This window comes from Pogoniulus pusillus, chromosome 9 (assembly GCF_015220805.1).
Source record: "Pogoniulus pusillus isolate bPogPus1 chromosome 9, bPogPus1.pri, whole genome shotgun sequence".
Taxonomy (NCBI): Eukaryota; Metazoa; Chordata; class Aves; order Piciformes; family Lybiidae; genus Pogoniulus; species Pogoniulus pusillus.
Window position 1 is genome coordinate 23,669,004 of NC_087272.1, and position 20,643 is coordinate 23,689,646.

At 38.0% G+C, this 20,643-nt stretch overlaps 1 protein-coding gene across 2 annotated transcripts; it reads right to left on the reverse strand.

The window, feature by feature from the left end:
- Window positions 1-6,457: 6,457 nt before the first annotated feature.
- On the reverse strand, window positions 6,458-20,424 carry AGA (aspartylglucosaminidase). Of its 2 annotated transcripts, none has more exons than XM_064148894.1 (9): window positions 20,265-20,424; window positions 18,694-18,847; window positions 17,920-18,032; window positions 16,045-16,157; window positions 14,305-14,416; window positions 12,606-12,681; window positions 11,638-11,745; window positions 8,991-9,124; window positions 6,458-8,180 (listed from the first exon to the last, which is right to left on the reverse strand). In XM_064148894.1, exons 1-9 carry the CDS (start codon window positions 20,410-20,412, stop codon window positions 8,080-8,082), a joined length of 1,059 nt encoding a protein of 352 aa, XP_064004964.1. In that variant the 5' UTR covers window positions 20,413-20,424; the 3' UTR covers window positions 6,458-8,079. The 2 variants fall into 2 exon arrangements, with proteins under 2 accessions (XP_064004964.1, XP_064004965.1); XM_064148895.1 differs by having other exon boundaries at window positions 20,062-20,326.
- Window positions 20,425-20,643: the final 219 nt, after the last annotated feature.

Genomic DNA, 20,643 nt, shown 5'->3' on the forward strand with positions numbered 1-20,643 from the left:
TTCTGGCTCCATAGATATGTCAGCATCTAAATGGAGTAGCAGGTTGCTGTTTTCTATTGGATTAATGGGGGCTTTACTCTTCTCATCTCTGCCTTCCAGCTCAGGAGGCTGAATACTGCGAGGGTAAGTAGTCTGACTAGTAAAGACTGAGGCAAAGATGGCATTAAGTACTTTGTTAGATAGTTATCTTGCTTTATTGAGAGCATAAAGTTTAGAAATACTATTCACATCCACTGAAGCAATGCTTCCTAGATGTTGCAAATAGTAGAAAGCTTTTCTGTTGGAAGTAGACAATAAAGTCAACAGGAACTATCTGCAAGTGCCCTTTGTGGCCATTCACACCTAATTTTTGCCAAAGTGATAAATACATTGTAGTGATGATAATTTCTTCATGGTCTTGCCAGCTGCCCCTAATTCTCCAGTCTGGCACATGAGCAACTAAAGCAATTGGAAAAAAAAGTTTCTATTGAACTGATAAAACTACACTTTTTCTAGAACTTTCAGAAGATTTCCCCAAATAAGCGTTGAGTCAAGACTTGGGTACATACCTACTCAAATTGTAGAAGAAAACAAACAAAAATCCTGCAATAGGTAGCTCTTACAGTTATAAAACAAATATCTCATGTGCTTGGCCTTATGATTAATGTACATGGCAATGAAAATCTCTCACCTAAACCAGTGCACAGTATGTCTACTTTTCAGCCTCCAACACACTTTTACCAGATAGTTTACTCTGAAGTTTACATCTGAACAGAAGAGTTTAGAGAAAAAGAGTTTTATATAAATGTGATAACATAATGCACCTTAGTCTATTTTCAGAAAAAGCACAGCAGGAAGAAGCAGCAAGCAGAATTCAGTGAGCTAAAACACCAAGCCAGGGAGTTACTGCCCTGTCTCTCCCTGTCCACCTGCCATCCCAGTGGAAGAGCCAACACCCCATTCTTTGTACAGGTGACTTACTCGGGGACACAAAGCATCGTTGAGTACATATGATGGAGTTAATGCTAAGACTCCATAAGCATGGTTAGAATTTTTCCTTTTTTTGCACTCCTATTTTTCCAAGTTCTGATTGTTTAAACTGCAAATTCTGTTTTTGTAAATGCCCTCTGTGCAACTACTTCTGTTGACTGAAATATCCGAAGAATCTCTGGGAATTTTCCTGATTTAAAAAATATTAATAAATATAATATTCATACAGAAATTAATATTTGTAATTAATAACAGCTCATTAATTTCCAATACAGTATCTGAACATAGATTTTTGTATTTCACATGATAGCATGATAGCATAGTCATTAGAACAATTGACTGCAACAAGCCACAGATGCACAAATTTACTCTAGTCATCCGCTGTGCAGAGTTCAGTGTGTCAGCATCCTCAGATGAGCCCCTGTGAAAAGAAACAGAAGAACTGGGGTGCCTACAAAGCTGGAAAGGAGCACCTGAGATCGAGTACTGAGGTAGTCTCAAAAAGCTTACTACATTGGACTAAGTCTCATTTGGATCTTCCCAAGAAAGGGCAACTTTTCACTTTAAGGATGGCAGTCTAATCTTTGCATACCAAGACAAAAGGCTTCAGTAGCTCTGTATTGTTCAGTGATTTTGTTATTCACTGTGAAAAATTCTTTAAAGGCACTTAGATGAGATGGTGTATTATGTGACCAGATTGCCTAAACTTCTAGTATGCATTTAAAGTTCTTCCCAAATGCAAAGTCTGAAAAAAACCACAAAGTAGAAGATAATGGTTAAATAGGACACTGATTGACATACTATGAATAGCTAAGACTGACCAAAGGTACATAAATGACAATTATAAATGATGGTGGAATACTTATCTGGCATTAACACTTACATTTCCCATCATGAGGCACTACATCATCATTACATTAGTAGTACTTCATGGAAGATCAAACTTCTCAACTCTAAAAGAGTCTTGATTTTTCAGATTACTTTACAGGGTTATAGCTCTATTTTTGAATGTGACTGGGGACATTATCTGAGCTCTACTGAGCATATTGACACTTGAATCTTGCCTAAACCTCTTTGTTACTCAGTAACCAGACATCTCTGTGACAGAAACTCCCAAGAACCCAAGACTGGGCTCCCCAAAATACAGTGGTGTTAACAAAGCACATCTCATGGCAACTTTCAATTAAATACCCAGTCAGGGAGATTGAATTCATGGTGCTCACATTTGTATAAAGCATTTGTTTTATAAAGCAGTTGCTCTGAAGTATGACATCTCAGTTGTAAAGCCTTCTCAGAAAAAAAAAATGAAATTCACTTTTTAAAGAAAGTGAAGAACACCACAAAAGGTTGTATGGAGAGTTTGTTTTCCCATCCTGAAGATAGGAAACCTACAATAAATAATTAAATATTTGCATGACAGAAACAGAATACAGAGGACATGTGAAAATAGCCTGTTGATGAGAATACTCCCCAAAGTAGTGAGAGTTCTGGATTAAAATCATAATTTCTCATGCTTTACTGAGGGGAGAAATATCAGGATAGATATCTACCTTCAGGGCTGAATGATAAAGCCTGCAGAGAAACACTCATCTTCCTTCAGTCTGTAAGAAAACTTTGAAGAATCTGCATTTGTCAACTTAAGACTGTGCAGTCGCCATCTCAATAATTTCCTATGTTCCTCAGTGGCCTAGTGTGTATTCCTGCCATTTCTCTTACAACAGAACTGCTTGCTTACTCATGCTCTGAAAAAAACAATACCAAAAAAATGTTAGTTTTCAGTCAGTCCAGCAAGTTGATCCATTTTGTGGAACTGAACAATTGTCAAAACCAATTGCGTAACTGAAGAGAGAATGCGTACTGAAGGATGTAGGCTGTACCATCCCCTTTTGGGGCAGAAAAGTCTTTTTCCAGCTGAAATCATAGTTCAGAGATGGGCAAAGCTTAAAATGAACTTGTCTTCAGCACTTGACTCTTAGTTAATTGTTGTCTGTTCAGTATAGTTGCTTTTTGTGGATTTTATTACCTCTGCTCTGAGCCTCAGAGCTCAATTCAAAGGAGAATGGCATCATATACATACCTGAGGGCTTTAATGCATACTGTCCCAGCTGCAGTCAGATTGCCAAGAGCTGTTCTTTGATCAGTAGTTATAAATTCCACAGCAGAGTGAGGTGAACAGGGTACAAGCATCTGCTGTTCCCAGTGCAAAGAGCAGGTGGAGGTCAGAGAGGCTAAACTGCTGGATCTGGCATGAAGAATCTGGCGTGTTTGGCATGTTTGGGTAAAAACATGCACCCTAGTCTACCAGTGTTCGCTACAGGAACAGTGACCAGCAGAGGGGACAGTGAGCAGGGAAAAGTAGCACTGCAGAAATTAGCTAAATCCTTAAGCACATGTGGCAAAGTGATGTTCCCTTTCAAAGATCCATTTTGCGGGGCTAGCAGTAACCAGCAATGTAAGCAGTAACAAAGACTGCCATAACGTTTGCTGAGAAGTAAGATTACAGGGTTCTCATAGTGATGGGGTCATAAGAATAGGGACAGAGTGAATTTAAATAGTTACAGTTCATTAACACTGCAGCTACTCCAATGTTCAGTAACAACCAAATTTGCAAAATACTGCAATATGCATATGAATGCATGTGAAATAGGCTTGTTTATACTACTTTTTCCATTCACCCCTTTAATCTAGAATGCTTTATCTATTACTGTAGTCTGTCAGAAAAAAATCTTATATAGCTGGGATTTAATTACGCAACAAAGAAGGAAACTATGTTGCTACATATTCTGTGTTGCTCCTCAATACAGGGGAAGTGCTGTAGATTAAAAAAAAAATATATATATATACAGGAAGTTTCAGCTCCTTTATAGTACTCTCTGTATTAGCCTGCCAAGCCAATCTTCATCCTCACAGATGATCTATGAGAATTTGCCTTGAAGCAGTATTAAGCTAGCAGAACAGCCAGTTTTATTTTCAAATAGCTTGTCACATTGTATTTAATAAATAACCACACATACTATCAAATGTCTATGTATGAACAATAAGCATTCATAACTGAGCTAAGTATAATCCTAAATCTGTAGTACAGGAATATTGGAATCTGCTGTGATACTGATTCTCTCAAGTAACTCCTCCCTCAGCCTTCAAAAGTGCAACTTTTCTAGCCAGAGTTTAAATAATTAACTATTAACTTGGAACAATGCAGTATTATCTACTGCATAAAACTCAGCTTCACAACTACATTCAAGTGGCAGAGCTCACCGGTTTTTATATTTTGTACAACACCAGCAATAAAAACAATAATTTAGCCACAAACAGAATCAGAGGTGAAGTGTGTTTCAGAATCTGCCTGGAAAGTACACAAAAGGTGAAGACAAGAAACTTCCTGTTCATCTAACATATGGCCCTTATTTTCATGTAGAGCTCTGAAATCACCACTTCTAACCAGTAAAAACCTCTGACATTTATGATTATTTTTGTAATGCTTCACATAGAGAAGTTCTTGATTAAAGTTTTCCTTCAGAAGATTTTTCTCTATCCTATGAGAAAACAAAACAAAAAGTCACAGTAACAGGAATTCCCTAAAAAAAACAGCACACTTTGAAGTTGTCATTGCTTTTATTTCACAGACCACCACCTGTCACTGTAAATGGATCAGGAAATCACACTACGAGAGCACTGAAACAGCAGACATGTTTACCTACAATGCTTCCAAACGTCAGGAGAAGAAAGAAAAAAGAACAAACAAAAAAACCCTCACATCTGATATTGTTAAATACAGAAACATCTAAAAATGTTTGCTGCCTGACTCAGCAGCTTAAATAATAACAAATCTAGTCACAAAATCCTGACATTCTGCTACATTTATTGCATGGACATTTAAGTGATGCTGCTTTGCCATAAGTATAACAGAATTTATGTGAAGGAATGAACATAACTGCCCAAGTGACAACAACTGTTGTTCAGTGTTTAATATATAAGTATCAGTTTTATCTTCAATTTAACTGTATCACTGAGATTACTCACAGGCAGTGACTGCAGATAATAGCATTGAAATTCTACACATACTCTCTTTCAACAAGGATGAACACAGTTGTTAATGAGTTATAACAGTCATGCGATAACTAAACCCAAACAACAATTTGTAGTAGAAGAATTTCCAAGTTAAAAAGCAATCAGCACCACTGCTGGGATAGTGGATTCACTTTAGTTTATATAGTATTACTTGTAGATTCTATCTGAAAGGCTAGCCTTGAATTCTCTGAAAATCTGAATTATTCCTGACTGAGGTAGTTACAGATGAAATACTTCAGTAGTAACCTACAAATGGTGAACTGGCAGGGATGTTTGCTTCAGTACATGCATACAAAACATTGCCAGGCTTCATACAGATAGCTTTATTAAAGAACAATTCAGTGCCGTGCAAAGACAGGGCATAGTTCACTTTATTAGTCAGACCACTGAGCCAAGATTATATTTCTGTCTACACTAGACGAAGTGGTAATTTAGTAAGAAGCTTTAGAAACAAAACAGACCAGGCTAACTGGAAGCTAATGAACTTAAAATTCAGTTGGACCTAATGGCTCACAACTTTACAGACAGGATGTATTCAGTTGTATCACTGACCTGGATATTCACAATCTGTGTAGAGTTTTTTTATTTTTAGTAAAAGTAGTAAAAGTTGGATAGAAAAAACTTAAAAATACAGACCTCCTTGAAATCAGAAACAGTAAGATTTGGGGTTTTTTTTATGACCCCAGCAGAAGCCATCACAGAGGTTTTGTTTACTTTTGGTAAGGCGTTTGTACTTGTAAAAATCTTTCTTAAAAGAGATCACATCTGCTAAGCATAAAGAGAAGAGCACTTGCTATTAATGACCTTTAAAGAAATATTTCTAAGAAAAATATTAAGGACTTCTTTTAATAATTCAGAATTCTGTCCTTAACATCGGACTGGTATATTTATTCATATTCTAATACACTGTCAAACTCATTTTTGATAACTACTTCATCATTACAAAGCCACTTACATTATTAAATTATGTGTATTAGTACTTATGCTCACATAAACAAGCAATTTTATTCTCACGGATAAGATGGCTATGCAATAAGCTAAAACTGTAACAGTGACTTTCAGCACACAGTTCAGGTACTCATGATCTCTCAGCATGGGCACTCATAACCTCTAGGAGTGTACATTAGCTAGCACTGAGTGGCATAAGCACACCAGAAAGATGTTCTCAGCCTCTTTAAAAAAAATGAATCCTTACGGCTTCACCTGCAGCAGTTTGAGACATTACTATTCAGCTTCCAGTACTGCACCCTCTATACTCGTTATTCACAACACTAGTTTCAAAGTAACAATCATTGGAACTTTGTTAATCTACTTGCACTTGACTGCCCAGAAGGAGCCACAGAAGGAGGTTTGTAGGCAGGATTTATCTTAAACTATTATGGATATATTCAGTAAGAGCTCCTTTGATGAAAGCTCACAGTGATCTCTGTGCTATGAGATGCTCTAAAGATCAAGTGATGGAAGTGAATTCTTCAAATAATGACTTTGTTGAGAAAGTTCAACAGCAGGCCATGAAAGATGGCTGTACTAGTTTGAATGGCAACCATCATTCCAAGGCACAGTCCAGATGCATCTAAACAACCTTACATATAAGTATTACACAAAAATTCATTGAAGTAGACAAAGTAAAATTAAAAATGTTTAAGATGAGGCATGATATTCTTTTTTTATCTCCCTTTTTAACATTTCTTAGCTCAAATTTAGCAAAGAGATCATTTGATCAGCAAGCCACCATGTTCTAATACGTATACTCTCAAGATGCTGAAGTTCTATTACAAATGAGCCCTGGTATCTGTAGACACAGAAAAAGAAAGTGAGAAAACCAGAGTCGTTGAATCTAACTGTCATGCTCCAAGTATAGACCAGCTCTTTTGCAGGGGTAAATGTGCTGCAAGTGAACAGTGTACTAGTGATATGGAAATCACTGCGATTAAAATCAATAACTTCTGCTACAAAATAAGGTGACAAGGTGATTTCCATCTGTCTTCACATCCAGTTAGAGCCAACACAATACTCAAAAGGCCTGTATTACCAGATCATATTTGGGTCTCCTATCACCTGTTGTGAAACAAGTTAGAAACTCCATGAGGAGATGCTCCTTATCTCTTAGCTTTGAAATCATCTCCATTAGTCTTCAAACTCCTTTTCCTTAATGCTAACATTTACATGTATTTTTCTTTCAAGAGAAAAGAAAATTCTGGACTAAATCTTAGAAAGACAAATATTCTCATAGAGGCAAAGTCCCTCCTGCTCACTGTCCTTTATTCAAGATTTCTGTCAAATGATGAAAGTCCAGTTCAATGTGTACAATTCACTGCTTTCAGCTACTTAGTTCTTATGCAAATAGACAGAATGGAAGAGCCATTAGTCACTTGGTCTCTCTGCATGCATATGACCAACTCTCCACTTTATGAGTTCTCTTTGAAAGATTTTTCCCAGTAACTGAAGCTCTACTTTCCCAAAAAAAGATGATGAAATTTGGCATTACTTCGAAGTAAATATGTAACAGCTAACTTTTTGTGGTATTGAGAACCGTGGTTTGATTGTTAGGTTTGCAAAAGTGTAAGAATTAAGTTGGGATGACAGGAAATTCCTATTAAACTCATGACTTAAGTGACCTCAGTGGTGAAGCACATCAATATCAGTGATTTCACTTAGATGTAGACTTTTAAGATGAATTGCCAATGCTAACTGTGAAAGTATCTATAATAAAGTATAACTGTAATTTTGCAATTATGTCTATCAACCTGAAACTACACTGTTATTTTTTTAAGATCTAGATTATAATACCAGTTTACAATCATTTCAGAATCAGTTTCCAAGATAATCAGATTAGGAATTCACAGATTAAGTCTACTTTCACTTCACAAAGCCATACTATGGTAGAAGATATTTAAAAACAGTGCACCATTAACATACCTTTGTACTTGTTCACATGATTATGCAACTGTGAAAGTGAGCAATCATTTTAAAAAGTAGCATGTGGGAAACTTTAGCAGTTTTCTTCTCTAAATTTAGATGTCAACGAGACAAAACAAATTAAATGCAATCTACTACTTGCTCTGTTGGCTGACTTAGCAAAGGGTTAGCAACCATGAAGCGAAACTGAGTGAGTCCTGGAATTTTATTACAGGCGGCCCCTAGGAAAGAAAAAAATAAATATATAATTTGCTACATTTAGTATTAGTGTCTTTGTCAGTGTACTTTATCAACTAAAAACCCAGTAACTAATACTACTACAATGATGCAATTATTCTTTTACAATCTATTCAACGCAAGACATCTTGAAAGTATTTTTTTTTTGGTAAAAATAGAGTGCTACTGACTGATGTAGTGTAATTAATGCCAATCCAGAGCAGTAATGTAAGTTAGGAAAATATCTCTCTTGCAATCCTGATTAACTTAATGAGTGCCTCCAACACTAATCTCATTAACACAGAACTATGGGAAATAAGAGATCAAAGAACAGTAATAAGCTGACTAACTAAATAAGCCATGCTGATTAGCAAATTGTATTTCTTACTGATCTAAGAGTTCGCTAATGAGATGGCTGGTGCAGTGACTGATCTTGGACTGCTTTGAAGCTATGCTTAAGAGTCACATTCTTCCTGCCTTATGCCATATCTAGGGGAGGCATAAGCATTCTTTTTTAAAAACCTTCAAATTAATCATACACAGTCCATGAAAACACATGAAGGTTGTAAATATTTTGGATTTTTACATAAATTTTGTGAAAGTTCAAGATGTCAAAACACAGAGGAAAAACTAAAATATCTCAAATCCAAACTAGGGTACAGTTGCCCTGCTAAACAGAATTTGATATTATGAACGGCCACTATTGCTGCAGTGCTCAAAGAATAATTAAAGACTTCTGCTTCAAAATCCACTTTTGGTTTTGTACTCCTTTCACCCAGTTAGGGTCAACAAACTTTGTTAAATGAAACTCATACCATAACTTCCAGTTGTATTGGCACATATAACAGCACCAAAGAATTCTGGAGCATACTTCTGGATTCTGGAAATAACTTTCTGACAAGCAACCGTTGGGTCTGTTCCCATCCTCATATACTCCACCGCTTGATAACTAAAAGAAACCAACCCCACACCCAGACAGTTAGTCATATTCAGGTCATCTATTCCAAAACACCATTGAGACACCTTGATTTCTTTGAATAATGGAAACATATGAGAAACAACCTTTAGCCATACTTCGCATTGCTAATTATTACTCAAGTTCTACATGGAAAGCAGTTAGAAACTGAACTAAAAAGGACTGCAAGATGTCATCTATGCCACCTATGACTCTAAGGCAGGGCCAAACCCAAGATAAGTCTACAATCTTTTGCAGTAGAAGAGACAAAGCAACAGAGCAGCTAAAGAATTTCAAAGAAGCAGTTAAAAGAGTTAGTGATTTTTCAAAACGTGCATTTATTTATTTCAAAGCATTTTATTTCATTAATATGCAGGTGTGCTGGTTTGGGCTGGGAAGTAATTAATTTTCTTCATGGTAGCTGGTACAGGGCTATGTTTAGGATTTGTGCTGCAAATGGTGCTGATAATTCAGGGATGTTTTAGCTAACTCTGAGAAGTACTTATAGAGTCAAGGCCTTTTCTGCACCTTATAGGACCTTACCTGTGAGTAGGCTGGGAGTGAACAAGAAGTTAAGAGTGGACACAATCAGGAGAGCTGACCTCAACTGATGAAAGAGATATTCCATACCATGACATGTCCTCAGCAAATGAAGGTGAGGGGAAAAAGAAGGAAAAGGGGGATGTTCAAAGTTATGGTGTTTATGTCTTCCCAAGTAACATGATGGAGACCTGCTTTTCCTTAGGATGCCTGAACATGTGCCTGCCGATGGGAAGTAATGAATGAATTCCTTGTTTTGTTTCCCTTGCACACATGCATTTTGCTTTACTTGTTAAACTGTCTTTATCTCAACCCACATTTTTTTCTTACTTTCACCCTTCTGATTCTCACCTCTATCTCACTGGGGGAGGGTCTGTGTGTGAGAAAGTGCAGCTGGGTGGGTCTTAGTTGCTGGCTTGGGTTAAACCATGACAGAAGGTAAAACATTTTGATCAAGACTTTGACCTACTTTCAAATTTTCTGCCAGCCAATTAAAAAGAAATAATCTTACTCTAAATGAGAGTAATGAAAGTCAACTTCCTTTCTATCTACAGTATCATTAGATGAATGACTTCATGGCCATTGCTTGAGATGAAGCAGTTCCAGAATGTCCTCAGAGGCAAAAAAACAGCATTTTTGTTGCTGTTTACTTTCAGAACCCAAAGATTAAAAGATAACATGCAATATAAGTGATAAGCAAACAATGCTAGATTTTGTTTTAAGATACATATAACAAGACCAACTTGTTACAGTGACTCTTCTACAGACAGCATTAACTATAGATGTTATTAAAGTACCACAGAAGTTTCCTTGCATTTTCAGACTCCCTATTATCTTTGATTTATTCTAACAGTCAAATAGTTCCAAGTTATCTGAGGATAACTATCTGAATATAAAGCTACATTTCACTGGAGTCTCTTCCCTTATCAAAAATTCAGTAAGATGTATCTCAAAGAAAGCAGACAGAAAATACTAGCAATTTTGCTCTTTATTTGGCACTTCCTTCACTTCTACTAGGTCAATTCTATTATTTGTTCTCATATGGGAATATCTAAACATGGAATTAAGAATGATCTGCATGCACAAGGAAACTGTGATTAATCATCTAGTACAAGTTGTTTTCTAAAACCCATTTGTGCCAACACAGAATGTTTTAAGCATTACAGCCAAATCCTTCAGGCTGCTAAGCTGTAATGTAAGCTTTTATTGATTATCCTCGTAGCTGAGCTCAACTCACTATTACTGTTGATATGTCATACCTCAGGATAATTCATGAAGTTGTCAATTGCCTTTTATTTCAAGACTGGCTTGGAACAGCTTGAAACCTCATTGAGAACATCTGTAAATATGCACCAGCTAGTAGGCATTCATAACTGCCAGAGTTTCAGAAAAAGCACCTGAGCAGTATGAAGGCCACTGCTATATATCCCTTCAAGCATCATTGCCCATTATGTGCTGCATGGACCCATAACTTGTTCCTGCTGAGAGTAACCCACAAGAATGACTGCTGAGACTTAGTAATGAGAACAGCCATATTTTACCCAGGTTATGCTACCGAAACAACAGCACTAAAACATCTCTTCCGGTTTCAAATCAGATGCAGTTATGCAGGACTGTTATAGTGACAGTTCTCCTCCTCCTTGAGCAACCTAAGGCTCACCTCTCATCCTTTCTATAATTTATAAGACTTATTTCCCACACAAAGCACTTCGGAGGAGAAAGCTAATTAGTTCTGCTTAAAACTATCCGAGCTGAGAATATACTCATTATCTGCTGCCTGCTTGCTTACAGCTTGGCAATATTAAAGGAATCTGGCATCAAAATATTCAAGAAGTCACTTGAGTCAGATATGAGAGTGACTTGATTCTGCTACTGTTCTTTTGCACTTCCATTCCTTTCTTTACTTCCCCTTCAGCAGCCAGTCATTTTGATAGAGAAAGCTAGCAAAGTCTGCTGTAGGGACAAACCTGGGTAAGAAGCGCATCATGATGTCACCATCCCCAGTGGCTGCAGCTCCTCCTGCTGTACTATCTGCGTAGGATCCTGCTCCAGCTATTGGAGAATCTCCTACACGGCTGTAATGACCAATATGGACATCATGTAGGGGGAAAAAAAACACCACCAAACAACACCCACAAACAACAGAAAACTGATCTATTAATTCCAGTGGGACTGCATTAATGCAATAGCTCTTGGTTTGATACTGACAAGTTCTTAGGACTTTTAAATTTGTCAACTTTACTGCTTCTGTCACTAACTTACTTGGGCTAGTGATAAACCCACAGGGAAGCAGTGCAGGTGAAAGGTCATTCCACTGCAGTTAGAAGTCGTGTCTTAGAAGTTGTGTCTTAAAATTCATGATAGAAGTGATCTGTGACAACCTGACTGACCTAAGGCTTAAATCCACCTCCACTGCACAACCGTTTGTATCATACCGTCTGTAGTTAGGTCAGCAAGGTTGAGTCAGTGATGCACCTGTAAGCAGCTAGGGACATTAGTACGTTCAATAACTTTTTGCTAAATCCGCAAGTTGTCTGACATGCTTGGCAGACAAGATTCCAAACAGGGGTGAAAAAAGGAACCTCAAAGACAAAATACAGGCCGATGGCTCTGATTCCATGTACATTGCTTTGGAGACAGCACCTCTCCAGAATGTTCTCCAGTGCCTTTCTTTACTAGTTGCCTCACATCTGTGCCAGTTATTTATGTCTGTATGGTGAATTAAGCTACCTGAAAAACAAGCATTCCATCAAACACATACAAATCATCTTGCAACCAAAGCAGTCTCTCATTATTAGGGTTTATGGCAGAGCCCAGAAATAAGTAAGGCCATTTTGTAATCAACACAATATGAAACAAATAACCATTACATACACTTAATATTGAAATGAGATGGGGACAAAAAGGGCTTTTTTGTAAAACCAGAAATACTGACCCTGGAATTTTGTGGGCTGCACCATTAGTAGATGTCCCAGAAACAACAGTTCCACTCCCACCAATTACAACCATACCTAAAATTTTCAATAGAGATGAAACACATTGTGAAACACTAACAAATATGTTAAATTTACAATACGGTTATCAAACAGAACCATGATACTCAGACTATCAAAATTACTGCTACCCTAAAATACAGAGAATTTGTACTCAAAGAATATGAGTTCTTTGTAAAACACATTTGGAGAGTTTTCGGATGTGTTACAGAAAGGTCAGAATGCAATCTAAAAACGTGAGTGCCACACTGTTCAGATCTGTGCATTACTGCTGCCCTGACAGCCACTGTCACCTGATACACACCAAAGTTAACCTGTGGACAAGCACCTGCTGTCATCACATCCTGCATCAGTACCATCAGAATAACAAAGTCTTGGAATTATAAATGGTGCTTGAAAGAGATTAAAAATAAGAATGACGAGCTTAAATTTGACAGTAAATTAAATACTGCCTACCAAAGTAACAAGGGTTACATGTCAGGCAACTGAATGTGTGGATGGATCTACACCTTGTTAGTTTTGTGCTGACAAGGAAGCCACTGCCTCATTAGAGAAGCTTGAAACAGGATCTGGCTGGGATCAGTTGTTTCTCCATAAAGCAAGAGCTTGCCTCTTTAAGAAAGGGCATAAATTGCCCTCAGAAATAAGACTGGAAGCAAAGAAGGAAGATCAGCATTTGAAATAATTTATTAATGCTTGGTATTCTCCCTTTCTTTCTGATGTAATCTGATGCTTTTTTGTAGTGGAGTAAATATTCTGTCAACAAGAAAAATTCTCTCTGCCTTTTTTTCCCTTCCCTGTCTTACCTCTTGGTTAGGGCAGATGGAAGAGGCGAGAGGGAGGAAGAGCACTAAAACCATGACAGTATTGCAAACAGTGTCAAGTAAAAAGTTCTGAATTATTGCACCAAGAAAATTCCAGACTAAACCAAAAATCTAAGTTTCAATACTACAAAAATATAAAGCTTTGAAAGACATGAACCTGCAATGGCTCCAGTCCTTTGTCTCATGTGTTCATTAATCAGCTTTATAGTTCAGTAATTAAGTCCCCAATCAGTAAGCTGTTAGACATCTTGAGGACTACTACTGCTAGCTTGTTTTAAGTATAGTAGTTCCTGTAGAAATTTATTTCAGCACAAGCCAGAGTAATGAAAGTAAGCTTTAATTTATAAGTTGAAGGACTGTTTGCCAAACATTGTTTTTTTCCTGGCAACAGGACTATTTACTCATGTTTTCCACCCTGCAAAGCCTTTTAAGTTAGCCTGACAGTTACAGGGAAGACCTGACTTAAGTCAACCATAATCAAGATAAAAAAATATTATTCTCAACCTTGATCACTTTTCTAAGCACCCATAGATGCCCAAGCAATTAATTATGCCAAGATATTATAAGAGGGAAAAGCAGCAAGGCAATGAACAAGCACCTGAGGGTAAAAAATTAGTCAAGTGGCTATACAGTTAGTGCACTGAATAAAAATCCAAATGCAAAATCCTACTTGTAGGCAAACACATAAGTAACACAATCTTTAAATCACCATAAATAGGAAATAACACCTCTATGAAATACTTTTCTTTAAACTTAATATGACTTAGTCTGTAGGGGAATGAGGTAAGAAGGCATCAGGGTTACCAAAAGTTGTTACCAATGGTATCGTGGTTATGAATACTTCTTTGTAAGTTGGTCTGCTCTTTGCAAGTTACTTCCTCAGGCCGTTTGTAAGGTCCACAGGATTTTGAAGAGTCTGGTACCACATTCTGTAATTATTTTGTCATGTTAGTGAGTAATATATTATGCTTCATTACTGATAAACTTAAAAATACTAAAATCATTAGCCATAATTTACTACACATGTATCAGAGGCCCAACACTTAATTACACAGCTGTATTGAAATCCCTTAATTTGTTTTGCTTAAAGAACAAAGGCTGACTTCTGGTACTGTATGGTAAAAGAATTTTCCTATTGGGAATTATATTGCTCAACTGAGTAATTAAAAAAAAATAAATTCCCATTCATGAGCAAAATGATGTAAGTTTTCAGTCTCATTTTACCAAGATATTATTGACTGTCAAGATATTATGTTAACATCATAGTCAAGATATTTTATCGAATGAAAATCAGAATATGTATTTAATTAAAATAGTTCAGTGATGCAGCATTTCATATTCCATAAATAATGAAGACAGTGTATAAACATGTAGAAATCTCCAACACTAGCACCACTCCCCAGTCCCAAAAAGATCCTGACCACAGTAGGCTGTCGTGGAAGGCCAAAATAGGCCTAAACATGTCCTGACTTGTTCAGATATGTTTCCTTCATGAGATAGGCTCACTTAGCCAGCCTGACATTGTGCCCATCTGCACATCTACAAAACACCCTTGCCTGCACCTCCGCAAACCCCTGTGTCAAGTCTGGAGTCAAAGGAGCCAGGATCATGTCAGAGATCATCAGCCCCTCTCCCAGTACCCTGTTAGAGCCTGGGAAGATTTAGATGCCTCAACAGCTGACAAGACACTGACAGAACTCCCTTCAAGTGTTTGAGTACTGTCTAGAAACTGTAGTTATCCCCAGAAATCCAGAGATATGAATTTTGTGGGTAAATACTCAAAAGCCTCTTTGCAAAACTATAAATTCTAACTGAATGCAAGTGCCTTCTACTTTAAGCAGACAGGAGCTTTTCGAGTCCCTCTAGTGGGCAAGTGGTATAACTGACTGCAAGAACCTCATTTCAGTTCTAATGGTTTAATGTTTATTGTATCATTGCTAGTTATTTCTTAAGTGTTGTGTATTCTGTCTTTCTCTCTGTGTAATGTTTTTCATGACCGTTGCAAAGAACCTGTTATTAAAAATGATGTCCTGTGGCAAGACTCTTGAATATCAAAATTAATAAACTGTATTAATTTTTGAAAATGAAACCTCACGCCCACACCTGGCATCACATAAGCATGTTGCACAGCTGCACTAATGGGATCTGTCCACAGCTCTTCATAAAGCCACTCTATTTAAGGATCTTAATTGCTACTCTAAGAATTTCTTTCAAAAATATATATGTATGCATTTAAAAATACATAATACATTTGTTTTTAACCTCTAAATATGGGCAGGACTTCTCAAATTAAACAAAATAATTCCCTGCACCAAAATGTTACTGCAGCAACATCAACCACAGCAGGATCTAACAAACAGGAGACAGACACACTCCTCCCAAGTCTACCAAATGCTTGATAATTAAAAAAAAATGTTTTAATGTTTTTTTTAATAAGCAGAACTTTTTTTTTCCCTTCACACAAAGTACAGCTTCATCAGAAACTGAAAAGAAGTTGCAATGATGCATTACTGATGTTCTAAACCCCCACTTCACCACCACCATCACTGCACCATACCTTCCAATAGTTTGGCTGACAGCTTTGATTAAGCCACTTTGAATACATCGAAAGAGATTTTTGGGTAGTTAAATCTTCATATGGGAAGCCCATTCTCACAGCAAACAGGGAGGCTTCAAAAGCAACAACAAACCCCAAACTATTACTTCATTCACGTTTTAATATTTTTTCTGATAAGACATTCATGTAACATTATCTAGAAACCAAGGAATTCTGTCCTCTATGAAGACAAGAAACATTTCTACAGAGAACACAATTGGCCACTCTAGTGATATATAACTGCATTAGAAAACTCTCACTGTCAATATCAAATTTCCTCAAGTCACTGTAACTATGTGTAACACATAAATTTTACTAATGAACAGATTTAGCTGTGTGAATCAACTGGACACAAATAACCTGAAACAAGAGAGGCCTCGGCTGTTTATGCCACGGAGACATTTCAAAAAGTGATACAAACAGTAGTATGCTTTCCTTGAAAAGCTAGTCTTTGAAATATAAGCTAGTCTAAAGATTAACTGTCCTTTCACCTTGTAGTTCTAGTTACCTAGAAAGGAATGCTGTTGCTGGAATCAGATGCTTGAACAATTTATGTTATCAATTCTTGATTATAATGTCACTTTAAGACACAGATGAATAAGTTTCTTCAGTCCAAGAATCAAGAAAAAAAAATTCAATTATTTCTGGACAGCTTTTCTGTGTTTTTAAGAAAAACTGGCACAAAGTCTGCACTGAGATGAAAACTGAGAGGTTCAATTAAACAGATATTTATTTTCCTTTTTTCTTCCAAGGTAAAATTGTACTTCTGCATGTTTGTCATTCTTTCATGACATTTGAAGCCTTGTTTCTATTCCAGGAAGCAGAGTTGGTCATTTTTACTCTCTGAACCTGGCTGAAAGGGAAAAGGCCTGACATGCAGTACTCATGAAACCTTGCTGTTGTAGACGAACATGAAAATTTCATGGCAGATAACCGAAAGTATTTTTTCCTCACTTGTAGTCATTCTTCACTGAATGTCCCTTACCAGACTTGGTTCTACATTGGTATACATGGCCTTTATTACTAAGACTTTGTCCTAAAGAAAACAGGCAACAAATATAGAAAACAGCTCTAACAGCTGATCATTGTTGTTATGTGTATCTGTTCAACAAAAGAATCTTTTACTGCTTCTTTCTTTTTTGAAGTGCTTGACTCCCCCTTAATGCTCATATGTCAATTTCCACACTTATCTCCACACTTCTTTCTGAGCAGAAGCACATATTTTAAAAGGCTCTAACTGTGAGATATGTTACCTTCCACTCACTATATACCTCTCTGGACTGTACACCTCTTCAAACTGGTATTATTCATACTTTAAAAGCTCAGCTATTCCTTAAGTTTGCTATTGCTCTTCTGTTCTGCCTGGGAGTATAGCCCTTAGTGTAATTTTTTATATTCAAGTTCTCATTGAAATACAGTAGTTGCTTAATATGTACTAAAATAGTAAAATATAACTGTGGTGTCTATTAGTTCTATCATTCATTAGAAAACATTACTCAGTGGTTTTAAACAATGTATGTACATCTAATAGCTTCTACAGTGTCTTGTATCAAACCATCTTTGATATCAGTGATACTACCACAGTCTTGGGATTACAAGTTAATATTTGCAGTTAAATTAGTGGAAACACCATAAAATTATGTTTTCTTTTTTTTTCTGCCAAAAAAATAATAATACCTGATTTATATATATGTAGTAAAGGAGTAAATGATTCCAAACTATTTGACAAGATTCATTCATCAAAGAATCTCTCCACCTGAACTACCAAGACGGCATGTTTTTCAGGCAGAGTTTCAGAAGAGGATAAAACTTGGAAACAGTTAAAAGAATAATTACCTGACTCTCCCACTAATAATGTATGCTTAGTGTATTCAATGACTTTTCGTGCTACACCAATTGCATTTTTTATGTGCCTGAGATCTGCAACTGCCCCAACCTCCATAGTGTTGCTAGAAACAGGAAAGATGTAAATGTATTAAAAACACAAGAATAATTGTACATTTTTAGCTAGATAAATCTATTCTCATCTAAATCAGAAAACTTGCTCCGTTAACATATTGCTTTCTTATATGCTACAGATGACAGCATCACAGTAGTAAGGAAAAACCCTCACACATACATATGTTGTTTCCTTTCATGAGGGAGATGTTGCTCAAGTAACAGTAACTCCATCCACAGTAACATTTTCAGTAAAGTAACAATTTTGTTACCTAAACTCCTAAAAGCAACCAAACTCAATTACTTTTTAATCAGGCCAGCTTTAAAGAGTAAATATAGATGGCAATTGCTCTAGAGGTGAAGTATACATGGAATGAATCTAAAGGAAAAGCTTACAATGCTACAAACCATGGGTTTTGGAGCAGCTGTATCTAGAACTAGATTATTGCACTACATGCAGAGGTTCAGTGACAACCACTCGCAGCTACTCTCCCACCAGTCAGATAAGTATTTTTCATACTTTCACAAGGTAACATATAAATTGTTTCATAGCAAACCCTAAATCAACAAGACCTCTGTGATAACCCTTACTCTGAAGTAGGCTCTAAAAATTACGGGTATTGCTCCTTCCACACACCCCCTACACCTCCCCCTAGGGCCCCGGTTTCTTACCCATTCATAATCATTGCATCGAGTGTTGTTTCTCCACTTTCATCTGGGCTTCCTCCATATCCCACACTCCCATCACACTGGTCAATTTCACACTGACCACAGCCTCTCTCAACTGCATCCAGCTCTGAACCCCCCTGCTGTAATACTCTCCAAGCTGTAATCAACAGAAATAATTAAATGTTACCAGTGCAAACAGTCTCCATTCCTGCTTTAGAGAATATATTAAAGAAGGATGTGATGAAGATGCATTACATAAGTGGATAAGAAAAATAAACTAAGTGAAATAAAGACAAAATATGAATATATTCAGAAGGACATACAGCCTTATTTTTCTGAATACTGTTTTTCTTTTCATGTATATATGGTTAGCGTTTCTGAATGGGAAATTAAGCTATTTTCTGGCTGAGAAAGTATTATTTACTAACATTCTTCACAACTTCTGTATAATAAATAACCTCCTCTGCTCAGATTTAACCATTACTTTATTGTTATTTAAAGTTGTTTGTGTTGTGGGAGAGAGGTAAGAAAAACTTTCATCTCACCAAAAAGGGAAAAAATGAAAGAAAAAAATATTATAACAAGCAGCCCTCAAAGTTTCATATGAGAATACTATGTGCTCATCCAAAACCAAACTAAACAAACAAAAGTATAATGACCTAAAAGACTGAAATCTACATTCAGTAACTACCTAAGAACAGAGTGGAAACTTGCTATGGGAGACATTACAGTCTCCACCTTTTCCTGTTCAGTGCTTAATCTTCATTCCTTAGGATCTAGCTCATGGTGCACTTCTGCATGACTTTACAGACATGCCAAAGGACAGGACTTGAATAAATGAGGCCTGAAGGCTTTACATATATTACATTTCACAAGGTTAGATCTCGGGCAGGCTGTTTCAACACGCCTGACTTTGCTGCCACTGATACTTGCAATCCTGCTTCCTCCTCCTTGTAGTGGCTCTGGCGTTCCATCACCTGCCAGCGCCAGCCGAGGGAAGGCAGCATAGGCACACACTTCAGCTTTTTATGGTAGAGCTGTTACACAGCCTCAGGTACCTCAAACCTCATCTTCACAAATCATGTGCGCAAGTGCATGAAACCGCCTGCAACAAGGAAAAGTATGGCCCTTCCCCCAGTGGTTAGTGTTGTATAATTGGTTTAGCAGGCTTTCAGGAAACACCGGGGCTCAGCCACAGCGCCTCAGCAATGGAAACACTAGCCCAGAACCTTGAGACTTCCCCATACGAGGGTAACTTGGCAGCCCGACGCGCGGCCCGGAGCCACACTCCCCCACGGCCCGCCGCAGGCCCTTGCCAAGTCCGCAGCGGCACCACACGGTCTGCTACCCGTCCTGAGGCTCGCTCTGTACCCGCGAGGGTCCGTTTAAAGGCAGCAGGGTCAGAACCTGCTTCTTCTTGCCACATAGAAACGCGATCGCTGAGAAAAGACTTATTTTCTTTTCCAGCTAACTTGAGCCCCCCCGCCAGCCCCTCAGCAAGAGAGCGCAACAGCAGGCGCAGGGAGCGACACTGCCCTGCACCACCCGGCCCAGCCGGCCGCCCGCCGGGGCACCTGTCTCTGCAGCCTTCCTAAACGCCCAGGTGTTGATGACTACGGGCAGGGCGGCAGCTGAGGCAGCGCCTGCCAACTGCAACATGACGAGCAAGAGGGGCACGACTATCATCCACCGCCAGCTCCCGGCGCTTCCCGCCGCCGCCATCACCGCCCGGCCCGGCCCGGCCCCACAGCGCCACCACGAACTCAGCCACAGCAGCGGCGCAGGCGCAGGCGGCCTGGCCGCGGCGGAGCTGTACAGCAGAGGAAAGCGCGGAACCGTGGCGGGAGTGGTGCCCGCCTTGGAGGGGTGGTGCGTTATGCTTCGGCCTCAGCAGTGACTTCTCTGCAGAGGTCGTGGCGAAACGAATTTGTGGGAAAGAAGTGCTCCGCTGCA